The sequence below is a fragment of the Tauraco erythrolophus genome, chromosome 1 (genome assembly GCF_009769465.1).
Source record: "Tauraco erythrolophus isolate bTauEry1 chromosome 1, bTauEry1.pri, whole genome shotgun sequence".
NCBI lineage: Eukaryota > Metazoa > Chordata > Aves > Musophagiformes > Musophagidae > Tauraco > Tauraco erythrolophus.
In genome coordinates this window covers 35,840,602-35,863,419 of record NC_141465.1, presented here as the reverse complement: position 1 = coordinate 35,863,419, position 22,818 = coordinate 35,840,602, and the positions used below count along the sequence as shown (strand labels likewise).

General features: G+C 46.5%; 1 protein-coding gene across 4 annotated transcripts in view; it reads left to right on the top strand.

Annotated features, from left to right (window-relative positions):
* Positions 1 to 554: 554 nt before the first annotated feature.
* The window catches only part of PRDM15 (PR/SET domain 15), a 40,659-nt gene continuing 18,395 nt past the window's right edge, over positions 555 to 22,818 (top strand). For 3 of the 4 annotated variants that reach the window (XM_086618276.1, XM_086618285.1, XM_086618270.1), the window contains exons 1-8: positions 555 to 597; positions 5,887 to 5,932; positions 9,949 to 10,042; positions 13,032 to 13,185; positions 14,055 to 14,307; positions 16,292 to 16,414; positions 21,457 to 21,555; positions 22,573 to 22,797. In XM_086618276.1, the coding sequence (XP_086474402.1) occupies positions 5,896 to 5,932; positions 9,949 to 10,042; positions 13,032 to 13,185; positions 14,055 to 14,307; positions 16,292 to 16,414; positions 21,457 to 21,555; positions 22,573 to 22,797 (985 nt within the window). In that variant the 5' untranslated portion in view covers positions 555 to 597; positions 5,887 to 5,895. The remainder of the gene's footprint in view (positions 598 to 5,886; positions 5,933 to 9,948; positions 10,043 to 13,031; positions 13,186 to 14,054; positions 14,308 to 16,291; positions 16,415 to 21,456; positions 21,556 to 22,572; positions 22,798 to 22,818) is intronic. The other variant, XM_086618296.1, reaches the window with a different exon arrangement.

Here is a 22,818-nt window from a genome sequence, read left to right as displayed (position 1 = left end):
CCTCAGCGCGGAGCAGACAAGCGCACGGGTACTCGCTCAGCGCTTAACCGGGGAAAAAGCACCGGGCCTCCAGCCGCCTGCGTGCCTGCCGTGGAGTTCCTGCGATCCCGTAACGCCTGTTGGGACTCCGACCTCGCGGCTGACGCTGTCCAGGAGGAGAAGGGGAAAAATCCAGGTTGTGCAACCCGTGCGCTAAGCCAGCAGCCACCCTCCTCCTCCAGCCCCGGCGCAGGGCCGGAGCGCCGCGCCCGCGGTGCGGAGGTGGCCGCCCCCGGCACGGGTGATGTCCCCGCCCGCGGACCGGCACGGTGGTGCCGAGGGTCCGGCTGCCGCCGCGCAGGCCGCTGCCCTGACAGCGGCGAGCCGGGGAGACAGGGCCGCCGGGCAAGCGGCACCGTCGCCGCCTCCCGCCCGCCGCTCCCCGCGGCGGCTCGCGCTGGGACTCGGGCCGCGTGGCCCTCCCCGCCGCCGCCGGCGGACTACACTTCCCGCCGTGCTTTGCCGCCGGCCGCGCCGGCTTCCGGTGGCGCGTGGTTTCCGGAGCGGATCGGAACCCGGAGTCCGGATCCGATCCGGGTCTGGCCATTCCCCAAGCAGGTAATGCCGGTTCCCCGCGCTCCCGCCCGCCGCGCCGGCCCCGGCCCACGCGCGGGGAGCGCCCGCGCGGGACCGCCGCCCCACCGCTCCGCGCCCGGCCCGCGCCGCCCGGCCCGCCGCGTCTCCTCTCGCCGCGCCGGCGCTCCCTAGGGCGCGCGGGGCCGAGGCGGAGGCGGCGGCGAGGGCTCCCGTGGCGACGGCGGCTGCGGCCCCGCCGCCGCCGCCGCCTCCTCCTCCGCCGCCTCCTTCTCCATGCCGCCTGTTCTTTGTTACAGCGGCCGCGCCGCGGCGCGCGGAGGGAGGGCAGTAGGGAGGGGGGGCGAGGCGGGTCCGAGGCAAAACCCGGCGGAGCCGCTCCCGGATCCCGGGCCGGGCCCCGCCGGGCGGCTGCGGCGCGATCCCGCCGCTCAACGCCGGCCGTGCTGGCGGCGGGCGCGGGGCCGCGCTGAGGCCTCGTCTTACCCCGCTGTGTGCCTCACGCAACCCCTACGCCCCGCGGCGCCGGGAGGCTCCGGCCCCGCCGCCGGGCCGCGCAGCCGGGCGCCGGCCCTGCCTGGGCGGCGTGTCGGGAGGACTAGGGCAGCCCCCGCGGCGGCGCCGTGCGGGGCGCGAGCGGCGGCGGCGCCTCCGCCGCGGCGGTGGCTGAGGGACGAGCCGCTGGGGCTGTGTAACGGCGGCGGGGTGGAGTGGGGGGGAGGACGGGGACGGGACACAAGACTGTCCCCACAGGCGGGGCTCGGCCGGTAAAGCCGTTGGTCCGGGGAGGGCGCGGGCCCCGTGAGGGAAACGGCCCCGTTGGCGCCGGTGCCGCAGGCAGCGGCGTTTCCGCGCCGGCGGCCGGGGCGAGGGGCTGCGGTTGGCGCCGCGCTGCCCGTGCCGGCAGCTGCCGGGCCGCTGGCGGCGGAAGCGAGGAGCGCCTCGGCGGGGCACGGCGTCGCCTGGGGAGGGGGCGGTGCCGCTCCCAGGTGCGAGGCGTGATCCAGAGGGAAGAGGGTGGGAGGAGGCGGCAGGTCTAGTGACCGAGTATGGGCAGCGGCGGCGGGGCCGAGGGCTGAGTCGCTGGCGGCCCTGCCCTGCCGTGGCTCTCCAGGCGCCCGCCTTCTGGGAGAAGGTGCGGTGCGGTGCGGTGATTGAGAGACCGAAGGATGGAAGCCCCACTCTGCAGTGCTTCGTACACACGTTTTTTTCCTGCAATACGCTCATTTTGTGCTCACGTTCCTTAAACTTTTAATATATTTCGTTCACCCTGGGCAGGGTGAACATGATCACAGGGAATGCTGGAAAGGGCAGGTGGTGTAAACTCAGCACCCACACTGTCTTACTCTCTGCACCCCCGAACTGGTACTGAAATTGTTCCCCTTCTCAACAGTGCCAGACAGAACAGTCATAACGTTTTAGAAATAAAAGGCCTTCCTGTAGTTTACCAGATGCTCTGCCAGATAGTTTCCAATTATTCTGAGCGCTAGCATGAACCAATTAGACTACATCGTGAAGAAAAGGTGTATTTTAAGTGCATTCTGCTTGCACGCGTGTATTTGCAGTACCCATCTACTTGTGTTCTAACGTTACTTGTTCACACTAGTAGAAGCCCATTCCAGAACTTTAGTGGAAACCAGAAGAAAGAAGAAAGAAGAAAGGAAACTTTAATTTCACTCTGTTAGTCCTTAAATTCAAATATGGATTTTTAGAGATTGGGTTTATTATTTAATTATGTTACCTTTTCTTAAAAAATCCATTTGCAAGATCAAAGTTACTCAATTTACCACTGGACCCTGATTTCTTTCTTCAGCAGTTTATAAGGGGAAAGTGTGCTTTTACACCAGGTCTTACATTTTTGGATAGCTTATGGCTTGAGTGGTTCCCTGACACTAATGCTGCACATCGTGCTGCACAAGCAGATACTTGTGACGCTGCAGACCCTCAGTGTCTTCATCTGGGTTGCCTTGAGTTTCAGAAGTGTTTGGAGACCTGTGCTTGCAGCTGGAGTTTTTGTGCTTAGCTATTGCTCTACTCTCGAGCACAAAGTTGCTTAGTTAATTATACAACCAGAAAATAATGTTTGCTGCTCTTTACTGCTGTCAGAATTAGGCCTTGTACCTGTGGTCTTAATTTCTTCTGTGTAGCTTTTAGTCTGATTATTCACTACTTAATAATTGCTCTCTGTTTTATATAAAAATGTCTGGAATTCCCAGAAGCTTTGATTATCTCTGCAAGACAAGAACATAATCGTGTGCAGTAGGATGAGTGACTTAATTGAATATTTTTCTCATACAAATGCTTGAAAAGAAAAAAAAAAATCAGACGTGGCCCAGAGCAACAGCAAATGAGGGTTAAAACCTCTGAAGTCTTTTGTCAGAGCCATCATGTGAGCTAGAGTGGCGCTTCATGACTCCGTTGCCCATCTGGAGCCGGTGACATAGTGTCATTTATTTCAAAAACTCTTGGGAAGTACAGTTGAGATTTGTGAGGAGTTTTGAAGCCTGTAGGTGAGAAGTAGTATGTGTCTGCAAAGCAGAATTGTTAAACCCATTTTGGGGCAGTTCTTCCTTTCTTAATGCTTTCTGTAAGTTAGGAAGGGGAAAAAAAAGACCACTCGGGAATTTAACAAGGTGCAGATACTAATGCAAGGTAGTCCGTTTTTTGCACCTCCGTGTTGAGGTTTGAGTTTATTTGATACACAATACATTACCCTTTCCTGTTTATTTCAGAGCATAGCGGGTCATTGTGCTGAGCGTAGGAAAGATGGATGAATGATCAGACATTTTGTGATGTGGAAAATGAAGGTACTTCCTACCAAAATAAAAATTGCGCTAATGCAGATGATCACTGAGATGTAGTGTCCTTATCAACTGCGTGAGGTATGTTCGAGGAACCTTTACGGTTTCTCCCCATCACCTTGAACAACATTTGCGCTGCTGTGATTTCCCCTCCCCTTTGTTGCTGTTCTCATCCAACAGCCCCTAGAACAAGACTGACGTCGTTGCGTCTGTAATGCTGCATGTCGTCAGTCTGCTGTTTGTGGAGAATGTGACACAGGAAAGTCCTAGAAGGCGAATGCCTCTGACGAGCAGGTCACACAGCAGTATTGCTGGTTTTGCTGCACTGTGTCCCTTGTGTACCTGAACTGTTGACCAAGAAGAGTATTTGTTAATGCAGCCATATTTAAGATTAAAGTCTTGTCAGGGTGGAAGCTATCTGAAAATAACTGGGCGTACACCTCTTGAAATAGTGCAGAGCATCCATGAAACATCTTCGTTAAAAAGCAAAACAAATAATTTTTGACATCAGCCCATGCTACGCTTTCTGAGGCTTGTTTTGCACTGTGATACTCGGGGTTTCCCTGAATACCTATTACGTTGTTGACAGTGCTTTCAGGAAAAGACCTTTTGGGAAATTCCCTGAAATGCTGCTCGTGCTCAGCATTGGGCTTTTATATAAATGTTTAAATGTTTTATTATACGAGTTTAGTCCCCAAAAGCTGTAGCCAAGAAAGGCCTAGCTTGTGCCACAGATGGGCCGTGCTGGCCCCTTACTGGGGCAGTGGATGTTAGGAGGGATCATGGCATTGACATTAGGTGGAGTTGGGGAGGGCATTGCTTGGGACAGGCCGTGGGGGAATGCCGAGGTGCCCTGACTCAGTGACCAAAATCCTGTTGCCCAGATAACTGAGCAGCAGGATCCCCCCTGCTGTGACCAAGAGCCACAGCAACCAGGTGTCCCTTTGTATTCCCATCAGTTGACGTGCTGACTTTCCACCCAGCACATCTCTGTGTAGCAATGGACTGTCCTTTGCTAATTGGGAATAGCCTACGGATCGGTGAAGTAACCTGTTTGGTGCTTCTGGTGGAGCAGAGCATGGGTGTCACTGGCAGCTGTGTATCAGACATTGCTCCCTGGCACACGCAGGTGCCATTGTGGCATTAGCAGAAGACTTGGCACAAGTATGGAGTCCTTCCTGAAACGGTGGAAAAGGTTGTGTGTGACAGGGACTTCACTTGTGCTGAGAAGTAAGTAGAGCAGAAGTAGCTGCTGCTCCAGGCTCCAGCCTGAGGTGTGTTTCCATGGCCTGGCCAGGCAGAGCATATGGAGCATCAGTGTTGGAGAGTAAACTCATAATGAGTCATGCTTCTGTACTGATCCTGAGTAACGGCTCTGCTTGTGTATGTGCTTGGCGTGGCTCTCGTTGTTGCAGTACCAAATGCTTTATCTTTTTTCAAACAGGGCTCCGGGAGCTTGGTGTGCCTTTAGTCATGTTTCCTCTCCTCCTGTCCTCCTCCCCTCACAGGTTCAGCCTCTTACTCCTTCCTGTTCTCTTCTTGACCAACGTGCTTGCTGTTTCTGCAGCCTCGCTCTCTCTTAGGCTTGGGTCATGATCTTCGTGTTGCTTTGCCTTTCACTGGGGCTTTGAGAAAATTGCTGATTTGAAGAGGAGAGTCTTTTCATGGTTAGGAAAGGGAGAGCTATCTTCTCGATCCTGCTTGTGTCCTGATTTTAGCCATGCATAATCAGACTAATTGCCAACCGTAATTTAGATTGTCTAGACGTTGTTGAAGAGCAATAGATAGTGTTTATGCAAGTTTTTAATACATACTGCCAAAACTGATATATAAAAGTGAATATAGATTATTCTTGTTTTACAAGTGAAAGCAAATTGGTGAGCTACCATTTCATGGAAGGTCAGTGAGAGAAACGGGATTTGTTTTCCCATATTTTCTGATGCTCATTACCACAATATGCGTCTGCCTTTGGAACAAATCTGTGATCCTAACTGCAGTTTTTAGGTTCTTAAGATTTTTGTGTTTATTAAAGAAGTAATCCGCCCTTCAGAGATAACTTTTTAAACTGCAGTTCAGCAAAACATTGCACTGAACCAGATGGGCCTTGTTTCTGCAGTGTTTGTTGCTGGCCTGGATTAGTCCTCTGGTCCTGCTTGTTCTGAGGCTCTACAGGAGCTTATAGCAGGGGACACACAGGAATGGCTGGAGGTTGGCAAGAGGAGGGACAGGGAATGGCATGAGACAGCATTGCCTCGGAGAGAAAGACCTGTGAACCTACAGGCATTTTGGCTTCTTGGAGGTGATTTCAGCAACACATGTAATGATACAGCAGTCACTGGGGGATTTTTAGCAACTTTAATTTCTTTAACTTTCCGTTGATACTCCTGCAGGAGCTGTAGTGTGTTTGGGTATGCTCTGGGTCAATCAGCGTCATTACTCCGTAAAGGGATGTTTCATTAATATGGAAAGTAAAAGTCATTCAGAACTAACTTCATCTTTTGTATTTTGACAGGTTTAAAAAATGGCTGAAGATGGCAGTGATGAGACTATGTTTATTTGTAAGTATTAGAAAGGAAAATTATCTGCTTCTCGTGATGTCATTTGTCTACCCAGAATGTTAGAAATTAAAGACTAAAACAGACTAAGTTCTTATTTAGGCAAGTGTTTATGTGAAGGAAGCTCAAACAGCTTATGAAGGAGTAGGGAGAAGGTTCTTAGTTTTAAGCATGCACGTTCTCCTGGTTTTGTTGGCAAACACACACAGAGACCTCTGAATGTGAGTTAGCAGAACGGCTTCTTCATGGTTGAAGTAATTGAGATTGAAGGCCTAACACTAGTCTAAGCCCTTTGTTTATACAGCCAGCTTTACCAACCAGGGGTGTCTGTGGGGAGCTCTGACCTCTGTCCTGAGTTGAAGATCTGCAGCTCCACAGGAGGAGGATGCAGGCTCAGTATTCTTTCTGGACAAGCCCAGTTTGAGATGCACTGATTGCCCTGACAAGTCTCACTCATGGCATTCACATTGTGCCCCTACGGCTAGACCTGCGCTTTGGAGCAGGTGTGGCTTTGAAGTCTGCCTTCCCCATAACCCTGTGTGCCAGACTGGACTCCGTGACCTGGGATCTGGACTCATGGGATCATGGTGTGTGAAGACAGGCTGCAGTGGTGGTGTGCCCAGGGAGTGTGGTGGACAGTGTCTCATGCTTGATGAAGCTGGGCTAGTAGGTTTGTTTCCCAGTGGCAGACTAGCCCTGCAGCCTCTCCTTTGTCACCAGCCTGGACATGCAGGGTCTGGTGTTAAAGTGGAAAAAAGCTAAGAGTCATGTAATCCGCTCGCCTGCTTGTATGAGCAGAGAGGGCCCAGTATTGGGGATCCGATCTGGGAAGAGCAGAATGGAGTGTATGTCTTTGGTGTTATGGATCTATGGTCTTTTACCCCTGATGGCTCCACAGCTGCACATTAGCCTTATGGCAGCTATATTTGAAAGAAAGTTGCGCTTTTCCCTCCACCACAGATTGACCAGGGTTCCTTTATAACTAGCGTTGACTCAATAGACATTTTAATTGAGTTGCAGATACCAGTCGTGACCTTACCTTTTCTTCCCAGGACACCCGTTCATAAAAAGACACTGGTGGATAGCAACAAGGCTAGGGATGTGATACCATTCCCTAATTGCACAGATAGAAGGTGTCACGCAACACAGTTTTTCCTCTTCCAGTGGAGGTTGTGGTCATTTAATTTCTTGAGCTTTCTTGTGCTCTGTGTAAGTTTTTTCCCATGGGATATGGGGACTGCTTATGTTCTGAGAAAGTGAGTTATTATAAATGAAGTTACTATAAAGCCACCCGTATCCTGGGCTGCATCCAAAGAATCATGCCCATCAGGTTGAGGGAGGGGATTCTGCCCCTCTACTCTGCTCTTGTGAGACCCCACCTGGAGTACTGCATTCAGCTCTGGAGTCTCCAACACAAGAAGGACATGGAGCTGCTGGAGCGAGTCAAGAGGAGGGCCACGAAGATGATCAGAGGGCTGGAGCACCTCTCCTCTGAAGACAGGCTGAGAGAGTTGGGGCTGTTCAGCCTGGAGAAGAGAAGGCTGCGGGCTGATCTTATTGCAGCCTTCTAGTACTTAAAGGGGGCCTACAGGAAAACTGGAGAGGGACTTTTTACAAATGCGTGTAGTGATAGGACAAGGGGCAATGGCTTTCAACTGAAAGAGGGTAGATTCAGATTAGATATAAGGAAGAAATTTTTCACTCTGAGGGTGGTGAAGCAGTGAAACAAGTTGCCCCGAGAAGTTTTGGATTGCCCCATCCCTGAATTGTTCAAGGCCTGGTTGGATGGGGCGTTGAGCAACCTGGTGTAGTGGAGGGTTTCCCTGCCTGTGGCAGGGGGGTTGGAACTAGGTGATCTTTGAGGTCCCTTCCAACCTAAACATTCTATGATTCTATGATATTGTGCACTCCCATAGTTAAGATCATTGAATATGTATTTTATAGACGTAAAAGAATTTTGAAATATTTTTTATAGTAATCTGTGAATATACTTCCCCTAGAGTATTTTACCATTTATCCCATGCTTAATTTTGTATTTCTCGTGTGGCCAAAAGTGTCACATATGGTAAATGTAACAGTCTTGGGGAATGACTGCTCTAAGGCATCCCTTAGATTTTGAGACATGCTACACAATGTCAGTGTCATACTCTCTCTACTTTGATCATTCATCTGCAAAGGAGTGAGAGAAATGTGTGACTTATTCCTGCATGTAGTTTTGGACAGTGCTGTCTGCAGCTTGTTGAACCTGTACGTGGCTATCTTTGCAAAGTGAGGGGTGCCGAGGTGCAGCTGAAAGATCAAGGGAACGACGGAGTGCTCCGTTTCCTTTGGCAGCAAAGCCAGTTTAAGAAGCTGTCGCTCCGACTATTCCTTCCTGTCCCCATTGGTTATGACAAGCCTTTGAGGATGATAATCCGATTCTTTTCATCAGTCTGATTTATATATTCCTCTGTGGCTCCTCCATCCTGTCTGTTTTTGGAAATTTATATTTAGCCTAGATTATTTCAGTAATATTAAGCACAGTGTGAGCTACAGGCACACCTAAGGGGGGTGTGATATGGTAAACAGCACAGAACAGAGGGAGGCCACTTACCTCTAGGCTTAGATTTGATCCTGTTGCTATTTGGATAGCACTTGCCTGCTGATAGTTTCCTCTGATACGGCTGTCTGGTGCTTTACAGCAAACTGGACTGGGAGATTCGTTTGGCTAAAAGATAAACTAATGGGAAAAGCTGGTTGTTTCGTTCCTCGGTTCAGCAGAAGGCAGTGCAAACAGCTGTACGGGAAGCAGTGGCCGGGCTTGGGGATTGCACGAGCTGGTACTGCTGTTTGTCAGGTGCATGTGGGTTTTCACTGCTAAGCTGGTTTTCTTGCCAAAAGAAGAAATAATGTAGAGCTGTGTTATTGTAGTTTGGGATCCGATTTCCAAGTCGTATAAGAAATCCTTTTGTTAGATCACTGGGGCAAACGCTGGGAGGGAGGGGCTTCCAGTTAGTAGTACAGAGTAGCTTTACCAGAGGGGACATACCCTGGAGTGAAATGGCTTTTGTCTTGTTCTCTTCCTGAACAAGGCATAACCACTCTCTGCTTCGCATCCTTACTGGAGTTCCCTGACTTGCCCTTGTGAGTGTGGAGCTCAGATGGAAATCTTGCTATAGGAATATAAGCCCTGTGCGATGATCTCTTCTTAAGCTGCGTCAGCAGCTGACCAGGCAGGGCAGTTCCACAGCTGTTTTTCACAGTGAAGCGGTATATATGCATTTGCTATCCTGTTAAGTTTGCTTATTTTAGAAACCCTCAAATTATCCTATCTGAAAATTGTTTTTTAGGAACCATTCAGTCACATGCAGCTATTTAAACTAAAAGTTGATTTAGGTGAGCTGACAGTGAATTAAGAAGTGGCCAAAATGTATTGCGCAGCCAGCTTACTTGTTTGGAAAGGCACTGGAAGGTACCTTGGAGGTATCTCGCCCCATGCCGTGGGTGAGGAGTGTGAGTTGACCAGGTGTGGCTGTGGCCAGAGCTGGGCTCCCACAGTGTGCTCATGCCCTGCTGAGGCCTGTGCCAGTTCTGCTACTAGCACAGGTCTTGTGCCTTCTGTCGCTAAAAAGACCACACTACCCAAGCTGTTTCTAAAAGCCTCAGTTCTGGTGAAGTCAGTAATGTGGTTTTCTTTAGCTGCCAGGTGTTATGACACTTTATCTGAAGAATAATGCCATCTTTAAGCAGAATATTTAGTGTGGATGTAAAGCAATTATTTTCCTTGGAGACAAAATTAAAATGGTTCTCTTCTGATAGTACCGATCACAGTGTGCGTTATCTCACCTACACAGGTGCCAGCTATCAACTTGATGTTCAATTATACATGTTCTTTTGAGCATTATAAATAAACATGTGCCTCTATATGTATGTATTCTGCCTTGTGCTAAATTTTGCATTTGACTCTTGAGGGAAGGAGGCAGCTGTGTTACAAAAGTGTTTTCCATCAACCTTTCTGTATCCTGTCTGCTTCCTTGCAGGGTGCGAGGACTGTGGGCAGTACCATGATTCAGAGTGTCCTGAACTGGGCCCAGTGGTGACAGTCAAAGACTCCTTTGTATTGAGCAGGGCAAGGTAAGGAACATTTGTGTTAGTTCTGACTAACCCAACGCTTGTGTTAGTTCTTCAAAGCATATTTCCTGTTTAATGGGTATCACACTGACAGCTGAAAAGTGAAGTCCCAATGCAGGGAAAGCACATGGCCTTGATTAAATAGAAAAATTGATGCACACACTTAAGTGCTTTACTGAATTGAAGCCAAAAAATAACTTGCTACTCACCAGGACTTGGCTCCTTTGCTGAGGTTTCTGGCAAAAAGTCAGATAGTGCCAGATGGGGTGATGACTTGTGTCTTGGTCGAGTACCTGCAACTTTTCCTCTTCCTCAGATATACCATATTAGTCTCTGAGAAGCGTATGAGGGTTTCTCAGTCGTATAAATGGTTGTGTCCTCCTGCTTGGTATAACCTCTGTGTTACCTCCACTGAGAAGCAAAACAAGTTGTTCTCATTATTGTGTCTTTACGAATGATTAGGGGTAATGCTTCTGTCAGAAAACCTGTGACAGCACAGCAGGAACATTCATGCTTGCCAAAAGAAGCAAATAGACTAAATCTAGTTAGCAGAAAACAACTCTGAGTAGTGATTTTTACAGAGAAAGGCAATGAGTCATTGTCAGCACAATTCATATTAAGGTGTAAAATGTAAAGCTAAGGAAAAGAAACAACTGTCTTGAAGATGCAGTACAAATCCAGAAAGGGAAGAAAGTACAAATGGCTTCATGTATTATATAATGTGCTTATAAGGCTTCTGTATTTCCTCTTGAAAAGTCACGGACATGAAACATGGGCACGTGGGCAGCGAGTCTGACACATGCTGTCTATGTAGGTCATATTGCGTATTCCCAGGATCGTTTTGTAACAAGTACTGAATATACTGGGTCTGCCACGCAAGTGCCGTGACCCCTCTCTGCCTGGGCAGGATGCTCTTTGTGTCCCACAGCGCACGTTGGCTGCGTGTGTGCGTGAGACGCAGCCATTTTTCTCGCCCTTCCCAGAAAAGAAAGCTTCCTGCAGCTCCTGCCAGGCACCGCCTTCCTGTGCCTGGAAACCTGCTGTGGATGAAGTCCTGCAGCAAGTGTTAGTGAGGAATACCGTCTTAACAGCCCTGACGCTAGAGGTGCTTTGTTCTTGAGGGTAATTTCAAAATGCCCATAGGAATGATAGAAACTGGTAATGGAGGTGCTTTTCTTATCACAGAAACTGGGCAGTGCAATAAGTCTCGAGCCCATACTAGCCAGATTCAATGACAAGTGAAACTATGATTTCTCACCTTTTTTCTTTTTTCACCTTGCAATTTAATGCTCTTATTTATTTGTACAGTGGAGAATTATCAGAGTGTCCAGATGTTCCAACTGTGAATGTTTGCAAATATGGTTCATGCACTGGTTTTCAGCCTTTTTTTGACATGCAGATGCTGAAGTTTTCTCTAGTGGAAGTGTAGGCTGCTGGATAGTGGATTTGAAAGCAGAGTGGCCACGTTACAGAAAAATGTATTTATTTGCCTGACGAGTTCATGGCTGAAAACAGGTAAAGTAAGAAAAGGAAAGAAGAAATATGATTGCAGCCTTTAATTTACATCTGGGGAACAGTAGCTGAGAGAGTTAGTTGTCTGAGGTTGAGGGCAAGTTCAACCATAAACTGGATATGAATCTCTTAAAAACCAGTCAAGTTGCTTAACCATGTGATCATTGTTTCCTCTGTCCTACTAAAAAAATAAATCAAGTGCTTTATGGTTAGAAAAGAAGTGTTCTCAAAAAAAGTTCTTTTTCTTTCAGCTTCTTGAAAAGAAGTTCTTCTCAACTTCACCGTTTCTACCATTGCATGTTCTGTATTAAAACTGAAAGCATTTTTCAGTTCATTCGCTTATCACTGTGATTGCAATCTTTCTGTATTTCTCTTCATCTAGACAGGAAGGCAGATCTGCCAGTGTCAACTTCTATAGAGTAGTCAGGAGCCTGTCTGATTATTTTTAGCTTTTTATCTCTTAGCACAGACCTGACAAAACAGGGTTGCATTTGATGTCTGTAAAACCACTATGGTGGTTCCAGTCATATGATTTGTTTGGAAGATGTTCTCTGTGTGTTATATGTAGTAACAATATTTACTACATATAGTTCTTCTCAGAAGCCTGTTGGGTAAATGAGAGAGGCTGGGAGAGCAGAAGCACTTGTTATCAAGTTAGTGATAAGGGAGCTGGAAGACAGAAGGGAAACTTCCAGGGCTTTCTTCTTAAGGGCTATGATCTACATAATTATATCAGGTGTTAATTTGGGGAGGGATATAGGTTGTTTTTTAAAGTAAGTGTGATCATAATCAAAGATCTGTAGTCATAGGATAATTCCTTTGGAAGAGGTCTCAGGATAGTCTAGTTAGAACTAACATCCAGGCTGAACTGCTCATTTTTCATTTTTATGCATATTGTCTCTTCTGCTCTTGCCATAAGGCCCTGGGAAGAGCCTGACTCCGTCTCAATGACATCCCTGTAGGTGTGCACAGGTGGTTCTTTAGGCCCTCACAGCTGTCTCTTCCCAGACTGATCAAGCTCTGCTTCTCCAGCCTCTCCTCAAAGGGTGACTGCTCTAGCCCTTGACCATCCTGGTGGTCCTCCTTTGAGCTTACTCCAGTTTGTCAATGTCTTTCCCATATTGGGAAGCCAAAACAGGATGTAATAGATAGAAAAGACCTAGGAAGTGCAGAGCAGAGAGGGACCATCACTTGCCTCAATCTGCTGGCAGCTTCTATTCATACCATCCAGGATGTGTTTGGCTCTCTTTGCTGCTGGGACATGCTATGGCCCTCCTGATTTGACCCTCCTCCACTGCTGGTAATTGTTCTCCTGTGCTTATTTGTAAATCCTCATAGAATTTAGGATATTTGATCAGAAACTTTGGTATCACTGGAAATTGGAGAAACAGGTGTTGACTTCTTTCTTCCATGGGTTCCTGCAATGTTGTCCCATGTGCAACTGTTTTTTTTTTTTCTTATTTCTCTCTTAAATTTTTAGATCATCTCTTCCTTCCAATTTGGAGATAAGACAATTGGAAGATGGGACTGAAGGAGTGTTTGCTCTGACTCAGCTAGTGAAACGTACCCAGTTTGGCCCATTTGAATCCAAGAGAGTTGCCAAGCTGGAAAAAGAATCAGTTTTTCCCCTGAAGGTAAGACACAGCACATGAAAAGCAATAACAAGGGGTCAGTTTTACCCATGATGAATTTATGCTATCTAACACTGTGGAAAAAAAAGTGTATAGGGGGATTATTTGGGACATCTTTTAGGCGTGCCCTGTAACGGCCTAGCTAAACAAGCATTCTCTGGGCAAGATACAGAAGAACTAAACCAGAGGTTCTTTCTACATGTTTGAAAGGAACATCCTTATAGGAGATAGGGCTGGGATACAGTCAGCAAAACTGCCTGTCTTTCACCTTCTGCATGTGATGATTCAAGAAGGACAATGACTATGGCAGCTCATTTCAATTGTTGTAATGAGTCTCTTCAATTTGATTGTATTTGCTTAGTGAGTGACATTAAGTGGCATTACGTTTATGGAACATGCAGAATAAATTTTTATTTTCTTTCTCACATTTGTTTTATTCTTCTCTTGACAAGTTTGGTAGGAAAATGCTGTGGTAAAGATTGAATTCAGTCTTAGTTTTCAGTAATACCTAACTCAGAAGTAAAGATTTAGAAATGTGACTCGGGCTGATGGGTGTTTCCCAGTGTGCTGTTTGGATTCTCCTCCATTCTCCTGTATTCAGTCATTCAGATTTTGTGAGAAACTGGTGGCTGTAGCAGGAATTCTTAGGATAGAAGTTCAATTTGTTCCCATCCTACCCTTGGTAGCCTGTCTCAGACTTACTCATCTGAAGATGTGACTGATACATGAAACATGCCTGATGCAGGTGTTGAGGCTTGCATTGTCTCTGATGTACATTGAATGGAAGCCATTGCAAAAGCAGAAAAATAAGAATACTTCTTACGTTTGTATTATTTGTTAGAGTTTTATTATGTGCATATTTTGCTTGGCAGGTGTTCCAGAAGGATGGGCCCCTGGTATATTTTGACACCTCAAATGAAGACGATTGCAACTGGATGATGATGGTGCGACCAGCCACCGAATATGAACATCAAAACTTAACTGCCTTCCAGCATGACAATGATATTTACTTCACTACCTCTCGGGACATCCCACCAGGAACTGAGCTGCGAGTGTGGTATGCAGCTTTTTACGCCAAAAAAATGGAAAAGCCAATGCTGAAGCAGGTCACTAGTATTGCCAATGGTATGTGTGGGGGCTTTTTTTCCTTCCTAAGGACCCAGTCCTGATAAGGACTGATAGTCCCCTACTGTTGTAGTTGACAGTGCTGTTTATCAAATAGGCTCTGACCCTCAGTTTGTTAGCCTTTAGAGTCAGGCTAACCTGCGTACGTGGTTTCCCTACAAGAAGAAAGCATAGAAGAAAGCATGAAGTTTAACCAGGCCAAGTGCAAGGTCCTACATCTGGGTCGTGGCAATCCCAGGCACAAATACAGACTGGGCTGAGAATGGATCGAGAGCAGCCCTGAGGAGAAGGACTTGGGAGTACTGGTGGACGAGAAGCTCAATATGAGCCGGCAATGTGCTCTTGCGGCCCAGAAGGCCAACCGCGTCCTGGGCTGCATCAAGAGGAGCGTGGCCAGCAGGTCGAGTGAGGTGATTCTCCTCCTCTACTCTGCCCTCGTGAGACCTCACCTGGAGTATTGTGTCCAGTTCTGGAGTCCCCAACATAAGAAGGACATGGACCAGTTGGAGAGGGTCCAGAGGAGGGCCACGAAGATGATAAGAGGGCTGGAGCACCTTTCCTATAAGGACAGGCTGAAAGAGTTGGGGCTGTTCAGCCTGGAGAAGAGGAGGCTCCGGGGTGACCTTATAGCGGTCTTCCAGTACCTCAAGGGGGCCTACAAGAAAGATGGGGAGAGGCTGTTCAGGAGGGCCAGTTGTGATAGGACAAGGGGTAATGGTTTTAAATAGAGGGAGGTAGATTCAGGTTGGATATTAGGAAAAAATTTTTTACCATGAGAGTTGTAGAACACTGGAACAGGTTGCCCAGAGAGGTGGTGGATGCTCCATCCCTGGAGATGTTCAAGGCCAGGTTGGATGAGGCCCTGAGCAACCTGATCTAGTTGGAGATATCCCTGTTCCTTGCAGGGGGGTTGGACTAGATGACCTTTGAAGGTCCCTTCCAGCCCTAACGATTCTATGATTCTATGATTCTTCACCATGATATATCTGAGTGTTTGAAAATGGATGACCTAGTTGGGAACTCAGCCTCATCAGAGTGAACAAACTGGATAAATAGTTCTTAAATAAAGAACTGGTGGTTGCATCATAAACATTTCTGGGTAGAAGAGGAAAGGAACCCAAGTGTCAGTGTAAGTCTAAGCATATATGCAGATTTGCTAAAGAAGCTACTCTTTTTCAGTTGTAGTGAAAATATTTTGTGTTTGATCAGAACTGTTATACACTTCTAAAAACCTACTTTTATGTTATGCAGCCTTACCTGAGACCCACTCCAATAAGATAAGCTCAAGAATGAACTGCCATTTCACATGATTGCTTGTGCATTAACAAAAAAAGGCAGCAGATGCTTAAGAATCTGAATTAGAATCGCCAGACATCTCTTGTTCCTCTGCCCCTTTGTTTTCTTCTATTTTTGCATTTCTACAGCTGAAAGGCATGATCCCTTAGCATTGCAAGGGCATTTTCTTTCAGCACTTGAGTTGGGAGTACTCCCTGAATGGTATTACTATGATGCTAAGTATAATTTGGAGTAAAAAATGGCCTGGGGAGAGGCCATTGCCATCAGCATGCTTTATGGCTGATCTTGATGTTAAGCACGGTCTTAGGTGCTACAGCTGAATCAATGGGTTAACAGGTTTCTGAATTCTAAGATGTTTCCAATTGGTATGAACTGAGAAGTTTCATCATTTTCCTCTTTAGTTTAATCTGTTCATGTATTTTTGTGTGCATATGAGTATTTAAAAATATTGTTTACATACATCCTGCTTTCTCTGTTCAGCACCTTCACTATACACTCCAGAATATGAAAGCCACATTGTAGGAAATTCAAGCACAAGAATGTCCTGGTTAGGTTTTTACATGAGAATGTGTTTTGCAGGCCTGCTATAGGGCAAAACTTTCTGACTATGGTTACTGCCCTCAGCACAGAGCAAGAGAATCAAAAGGTCTGGAAAGTAAATAAAAGAAACTGTTTTTCTTCTTCACAGATATGTGCTTGGTAGTGATGGAATCTGATAAAGAGCGGAATAAAATCTCTTCAAAACCCTCGTCTGCTGTCTTCCCCCATAAAAAAACGAAGAAATCCAGCATACCAGCAGCTGATCCAGCAGGTATGCAAAATTACGGTATTTTTAAGGGGGACAGAGGACAGATATAGGTCTAAAGAGCTGTTACGTGTACCACTTCTATGCAGATGTTATGGTTATGTAACTTTCAGCAAATACTAATTTAGAAAGGATTTGAAAGTCTAGATTTTTATTTTCATGGGCACGGTGCTTAAAATACATATGGAGGTTAAAAAGCAACAGAGGGGCCAGTAAACCTTTAGGCAGATGATTTTTATGAAAAGCACAACTGCTTCTGGCTTTGGAGGTGGCTAGTATTGGGGTAGGGCAATTCCAGAGAAAATCTTCAGACTCTCTGGGCAAAGTGTAATAGTTCAGATGGTCAGGTTCTAGAAGAAAACATGAGACTGTGAGTGAATGTAAGAACAGTGCTGTCTGGAAATGACAAGAACACTGGCCATCCCCAAATTACAATAATACCGGAAGCCTATTAGAGTTCAGACTGTTCTAGATTACAGGAACTCAACTTTATCTAAAGTTATGAGCAAATACAGATACTCTTGGCATAACATGTGGCTCAGGAATTAACTAGGGGGCTCACAGGAACTCAGTCCCCAAGGTCGAGTATGAAGCAATTCCTCCATCCCGTAATCTCTGGTAAGTGGAACAATGAAATAAAGAACCCACTTAACAGAAATTGCCACATGTAAAAGTAAACTCGGAGTACATAGTGTGGAGATCAGGATCAAAAGAAAATCATTCTGGGTCTATTCGTTGAAAAGGTTACTTTGCTGAATTTTGCTTACTTATACTAAAAGTAGCCAGAGAAGAGGAGGAGAGTTATTGCAGATGTGTACAGAAAAATTAATCATTTAACCTGGGTACTGACACAGCTCAAATGTGAAGTTAGGTGGGGAGCTGTCTTTCAGTTTGGCATCATTGATTTTTCCCAGAGGGGCATAAAACTGTGAAGAATTTGAACAGCTTCTACATCCTTCATCTTACTGTCTGAAAGGCCAACTTCAATAGAAACAAAACGCTGCCTATTATACTTTGGGAACTCTAAAGTGTTCCCACTGATATAGTGTTTTGGTATTTCCAAAACAGAATATGCCTCTTTTCGTTCTGACTATTTGCCTCAAGTCGTACAAAGCAGTTGCCAACTGACAGGTCTGTGCTTCCAAGTAAATTGGATTGCCCTGCAGCCACCCTGGAAACCTGAAGAAGTGGGAACCTAAATAGGACTTGGCAAACCAGTGAACAACTAGGATTTTTAGGTTTACAGCTTGAGGGAGCTAAAGAGCAGGGGAAGTGCAGTGTCAGGGACAAACTTCCAAGACAGACTTCAGTTTTGCAGACAGTGCCTCTTCAGTTTTACTAGCCTGTAATTTCATGAGGCAGATACAGTAGCTTACACGTTGCTTACCAATCCGACTTTTTTTTTCTAAAGTTATGCAGAATCTTGGGGTTTAGGTTGGCTGGTTTTGTGTCTCAGACAGAGATCTCAAGGGAAGAAGTTCTTTATGTAGCCTGTAAAGAAGGAATTTCTGTTGCTGAATTGTCTAGTCATTTTTTATTTTGTAGAATCATAGAATGGTTTAGGTTGGAAGGAACCTTGAAAATCCCCTAGGTCTTACCCTCCTGCCACAGGCAGGGACATCTTCCACTAGATCAGATTTGTCAAAGCTTCATCCAGCCTGGCCTTGAACACTTCCAGGGATGGGGCATCCACAACTTCTCTGGGCAACTTGTTCCACTGTTTCACCACTCTCCTTGTAAAAATTTCTTCCTTATATCTAATTGAAATCTCCCCTCTTTCAATTTAAATCCATTATCCCTTGTCTTATCACTACATGCCCTTGGAAAAAGTCCCTCTCCAGCTTTCTTGTAGACCCCCTTTAAGTACTGGAAGGCTGCTGGAAGGTCTCCCCAGAGCCTTCTCTTCTCCAGGCTGAACAAGCCCAACTTTCTCAGCTTGTCTTCATGGAGAGGTGCTCCAGCCCTCTGATCACCTTTGTGGCCCTCCTCTGGACCCACTCCAGCAGCTCCATGTCCTTATGTTGGGGACCCCAGAGCTGAATGCAGTACTCCAGATGGGGTCTCACGAGAGCAGAGTAGAGGGGCAGAATCACCTCCCTTGACCTGCTGGCCACGCTTTTTTTTGATGCAGCCCAGGAGCCGGTTGGCTTTCTGGGCTGCAAGCACACATTGCCAGCTCCCGTTGAGCTTCTCATCTACCAGCACTCCCAAGTCCTTTTCCTCAGGGCTGCTCTCAATCCTTTCTCTGCCCAGCCTGTACTTGTGCTTGGGGTTGCCCTGACCCATGAGCAGGACCTTGCACTTGGCCTTGTTGAACTTCATGAGGTTCACACAGGCCCACCTCTCTAGCCTGTCAAGGTCCTTCTGGATGGCATCCCTTCCCTCCAGCGTGTCCACAACACCACACAGCTTGGTGTAGTCAGCAAACTTGCGGAGGGTGCACTCGATCCCACTGTCCATGTCGCTGACAAAGATGTTAAACAGAGAGGCCCCAGTACCGACCTCTGAGGAACACTATTCATCACTGGCCTCCACTTGGACATTGAGCCGTTGACCACAACTCTGTGAGTGCAACCATCCAGCCAATTCCTTATCCACTGAGTGGATCAAAAATCCATGTCTCTCTAATTTAGAGATGAGGATGTTGTGTGGGACTGTGTCAAATGCTTTGGACAAGTCCAGGGAGATGGCATCTGTTGCTCTTCCCTTATCCACCAATGCTGTAACTCCATCATAGAAGGCCACTAAATTTGTCAGCCTCAGTTTGCCCTTAGTGAAGCCATGTTGGCTGTCACCAGTCATCTATTTTTTTCCATGTGCCTTAGCATAGTTTCCAGGAGGATCTGCTCCATGATCTTCCTGGGCACAGAGGTAAGACTGACTGGCCTGTAGTTCCCTGGGTCTTCTTTTTTTCCCTTTTTAAAGATGGGGGCTATGGTTCCCCTTTTCCAGTCAGTTCCAGTTTCGGGAACTTCGCCAGACTGCCACGATTTCTCAAATATGATGGATAATGGCTTAGCAACTTCATCCACTAGTTCCTTCAGGACCTGCAGATGCATCTCATCAGGTCTTATGGACTTGTGCACCTTCAGGTTCCTTAGATGGTCTTGAACCTGATCTCCCACAGTGGGCAGTTCTTCATCCTCCCAGTCCCTGCCTTTGCCTTCTGTGACTTGAGCAGTGCAGCTGGAGCACTTGCCAGTGAAGACTGAGGCAAAAAAGTCCTTGAGTACCTCAGCCTTCTCCATATCCTAGGTAACTTGGTCTCTCGTTTCCTTCTGGAGAGAGACAACATTTTCCCAAGTCCTCCTTTTATCACTGGTGTACCTGTAGAAGTTTTTCTTGTTGCCCTTGCTGTCCCTGGCCAGATTTAACTCTATCAGGGCTTCAGCTTTCCTAACCTGATCTCTGGTTGCTCGGACAATTTCTCTGTATTCTTCCCAGGCTACCTGTCCTTGCTTCCACCCTCTGTAGGCCTTCTTTTTGTGTCCGAGTTGGTCCAGGAGCTCCTTGTTCATCCATGCAGGCCTCCTGGTGTTTTTGCCTGACTTCCTCTCTGTTGGGATGCACTACTTCTGAGCTTGGAGGAGGTGATCATTGAATATTAACCAGCTTTCTTGGGCCCCTCTTCCTTTAGGGCTTTCTCCCATGGTATTCTACCAAGGAGATCCCTGAAGAGGCCAAAGTCTCTCTCCTGAAGTCCAGGGCAGTGAGCTTGCTGTGCTCCCTCCTCACCGCCCTAAGGATCTTGAAATCCACCATTTCATGGTCACTACAGCCAAGGCTACCCTTGAGCTTCACATTCCCCACCAGCCCCTCCTTGTCAGGGAGAACATGGTCCAGCAAAGCACCTGTCCTTGTTGGTTCCTCTGGCACTTGGAGAAGGAAGTTATCATCAATGCGTTCCAGGAACCTCCTGGATTGCTTATGCCCTGCTGTGTTTTCCCTCCCAGCAGATATCGGGGTGGTTGAAGTTCCCCATGAGGAGTAGGACTCATGAACATGAGGCATTTATTACAGCATGGATGAGATCACACCTCTGTAGTGCAAAATGCTGAACGTAACTTGTACCAGGGAAAAACTTCTGCCTCAGAGAATCTTTTATTTTGGTTTAAGAGCCAACAGTGAAAAGGAGGAAGTAAATGTATTGTCCCATTGCAGATGGGGTTCTCAGGCAGAGAGAGATTAACTGACTTGCTAACGATCTTACAGGAAATGTGTGGCAGAAACTGGGGCACAGTTTGAATCTCCTGTGCTGCCATTCACTTAACCTAATTTCAGTGTCATCCTCCTACTCTGGGGGGAGTCTTGCAGACTGTGGAATATTCAACTTTGTGTGTACAAAAAAAATCTCTGAACCAGTCCAGATGTGTCAGATCCTCTTGACAAATTCAGACATATCATCCAAGGAGTTAAAGACAATGGACTGTGATCAGAGTAACCATTTTCCTCTTTTTTTTTTTTCATTCCAGTTCCATTTCCACCTAATTTCTTCTTTATTTTCTTTATCTGGCATGAGCTGGTATGTTAATTAAAACATTCATATGGTGGATTCATAGAATATCTAATTAATGAAACCGCTCAAAACCAGGTTTTCATTGTCTCCACCCTCACTTCTTTAATCCAAATGTTCTTACTCTGCAATGCTCTTCACAGAGAGCAAGGAGGTTTCTCCTGCTTCTATCCTCAACTAACACAGAAGAGGACTGGTAACTCTGTTTTTAAAGGTGCTGAAAATTGCTTGATGTTGTGCCTTTAATAATCACAGTTCCTTAGAAAGTGATAAAGGGACCCTCAAGACTTTACAAGAGCATTCATGTTCTCTCCTGGCATTATTTAGTTTCTGTTCAGACTTCTCCTCTGTTCTGATGTTTCAAGAGTTCATGTTAGGAAAATCCTGAAGTGGTCCCAGATGCCCCTGTGGGCCCCTGACTGCTTAAATCGTAACTTGTGATACCTAGGGAGTTACTGAAAATAAATGAAGCTACAGGGATTTACCACCTTCCCATTTTCAAAACTTTTCAGTATTTCCTCTTGTTGTGATTTAGTGAATGCTCCAGAAGACAGTGGAGCTGCAGAAGCTGAGGCCAGCCAGTGGACGTGTAAAGTATGTTCATCTGCTTTCCAGAAGCCTCAGCTGCTGACAGGTAAGAAATGCTAGAAGTTCATGACAGAGTACTGAGAGGCACCAGAATTCTGCTCTTCCAGGCACTGTGGAGCCATGCCCTGTCCGTGATGCAGTAAGATAAAGGTGTTAACTTTTGTGTTCCTTTAAGAAACAGGGTAGCGAGGAAGGTAAAACAGTGATATTTTTGGTATGGCAGTGGTCAGTCTCTGGGCAAACAACTGTGATGATGAATCTAGAAGAAATAAAACTGTTGTCTAGAAGATGACATGTGAATGTTGGGAATATCAAGGATGAGAAACTGCATGAGCAGTGTGTAAGGTCAGTGATGCCAGCTTATACAGAGTGATATTGTCTGTCTGGTATTTATGGCACAGATTTAGTAAAGGTAATGAAATATATTTTTTTTGCATTTCATTTGCAGCTATTTTATGCAGTTTTCGAAAGAACTTAGAATTAAGAGCTCTGACCATTTGATGAATCATTTTTGAAAAGGGGACTTAGGCTAAATAACCTGGGCGTTTGGAAAAATATACCCATTGTCAGGGGGTGCAACCTTTTGTCTTTAAAAAATCAGTCCTTGTAATTGTTTCATTGTTTAATAGACCATATGCTTTCATTTAGGATGGTATTGTGACTGCTTTTGAAATAATTTGAAGTGAATCTCTGCTAAGTGAGATCAACCAGATAGATAGGCTTCAGCTAGATATACTCCCTTTGAATATTTCGTAGAATCATAGAATGGTTTGGGTTGGAAGGGACCTCAAAGATCACCTAGTTCCAACCTGCCTGCCATGAGCAGGGACACCCTCCACTACACCGGGTTGGTCAAAGCCCCATCCAACCTGACCTTGAACACTTCCAGGGACGGGGCATCCACAACTTCTCTGGTCAACCTGTTCCAGTGCCTCACCAGCCTCAGAGTGAAAAATTTCTTCCTTATATCTAATAGAAATCTATCCTCTTTCAGTTTAAAGCCATTGCCCCATTTCATGAGTTTCTTTCCTGCTTACTCTCTTATTCCTTCCCATCCACTCAGAGCACTTGCTGAGTCACCTGGAACAAGCTAAAGGTGCTCCCCAAACCAGCCAAAATGAGGCTGTCGCAGAGAAAGCAGCAGAGGCTTGCCCTGTGGATCATCCAGTGATTTCCGATGCAGCCAGTGCCAGTACAGACTCAAGGAGGAAGGCCAGGCGGGGAAGAAAGCCCAAAACAGCAAAAGCAGAAACACCTCTTGTCGTTGTTGAAGAGAAAGATTCTGCAGGTAAAACAAAACTTAAGAAAA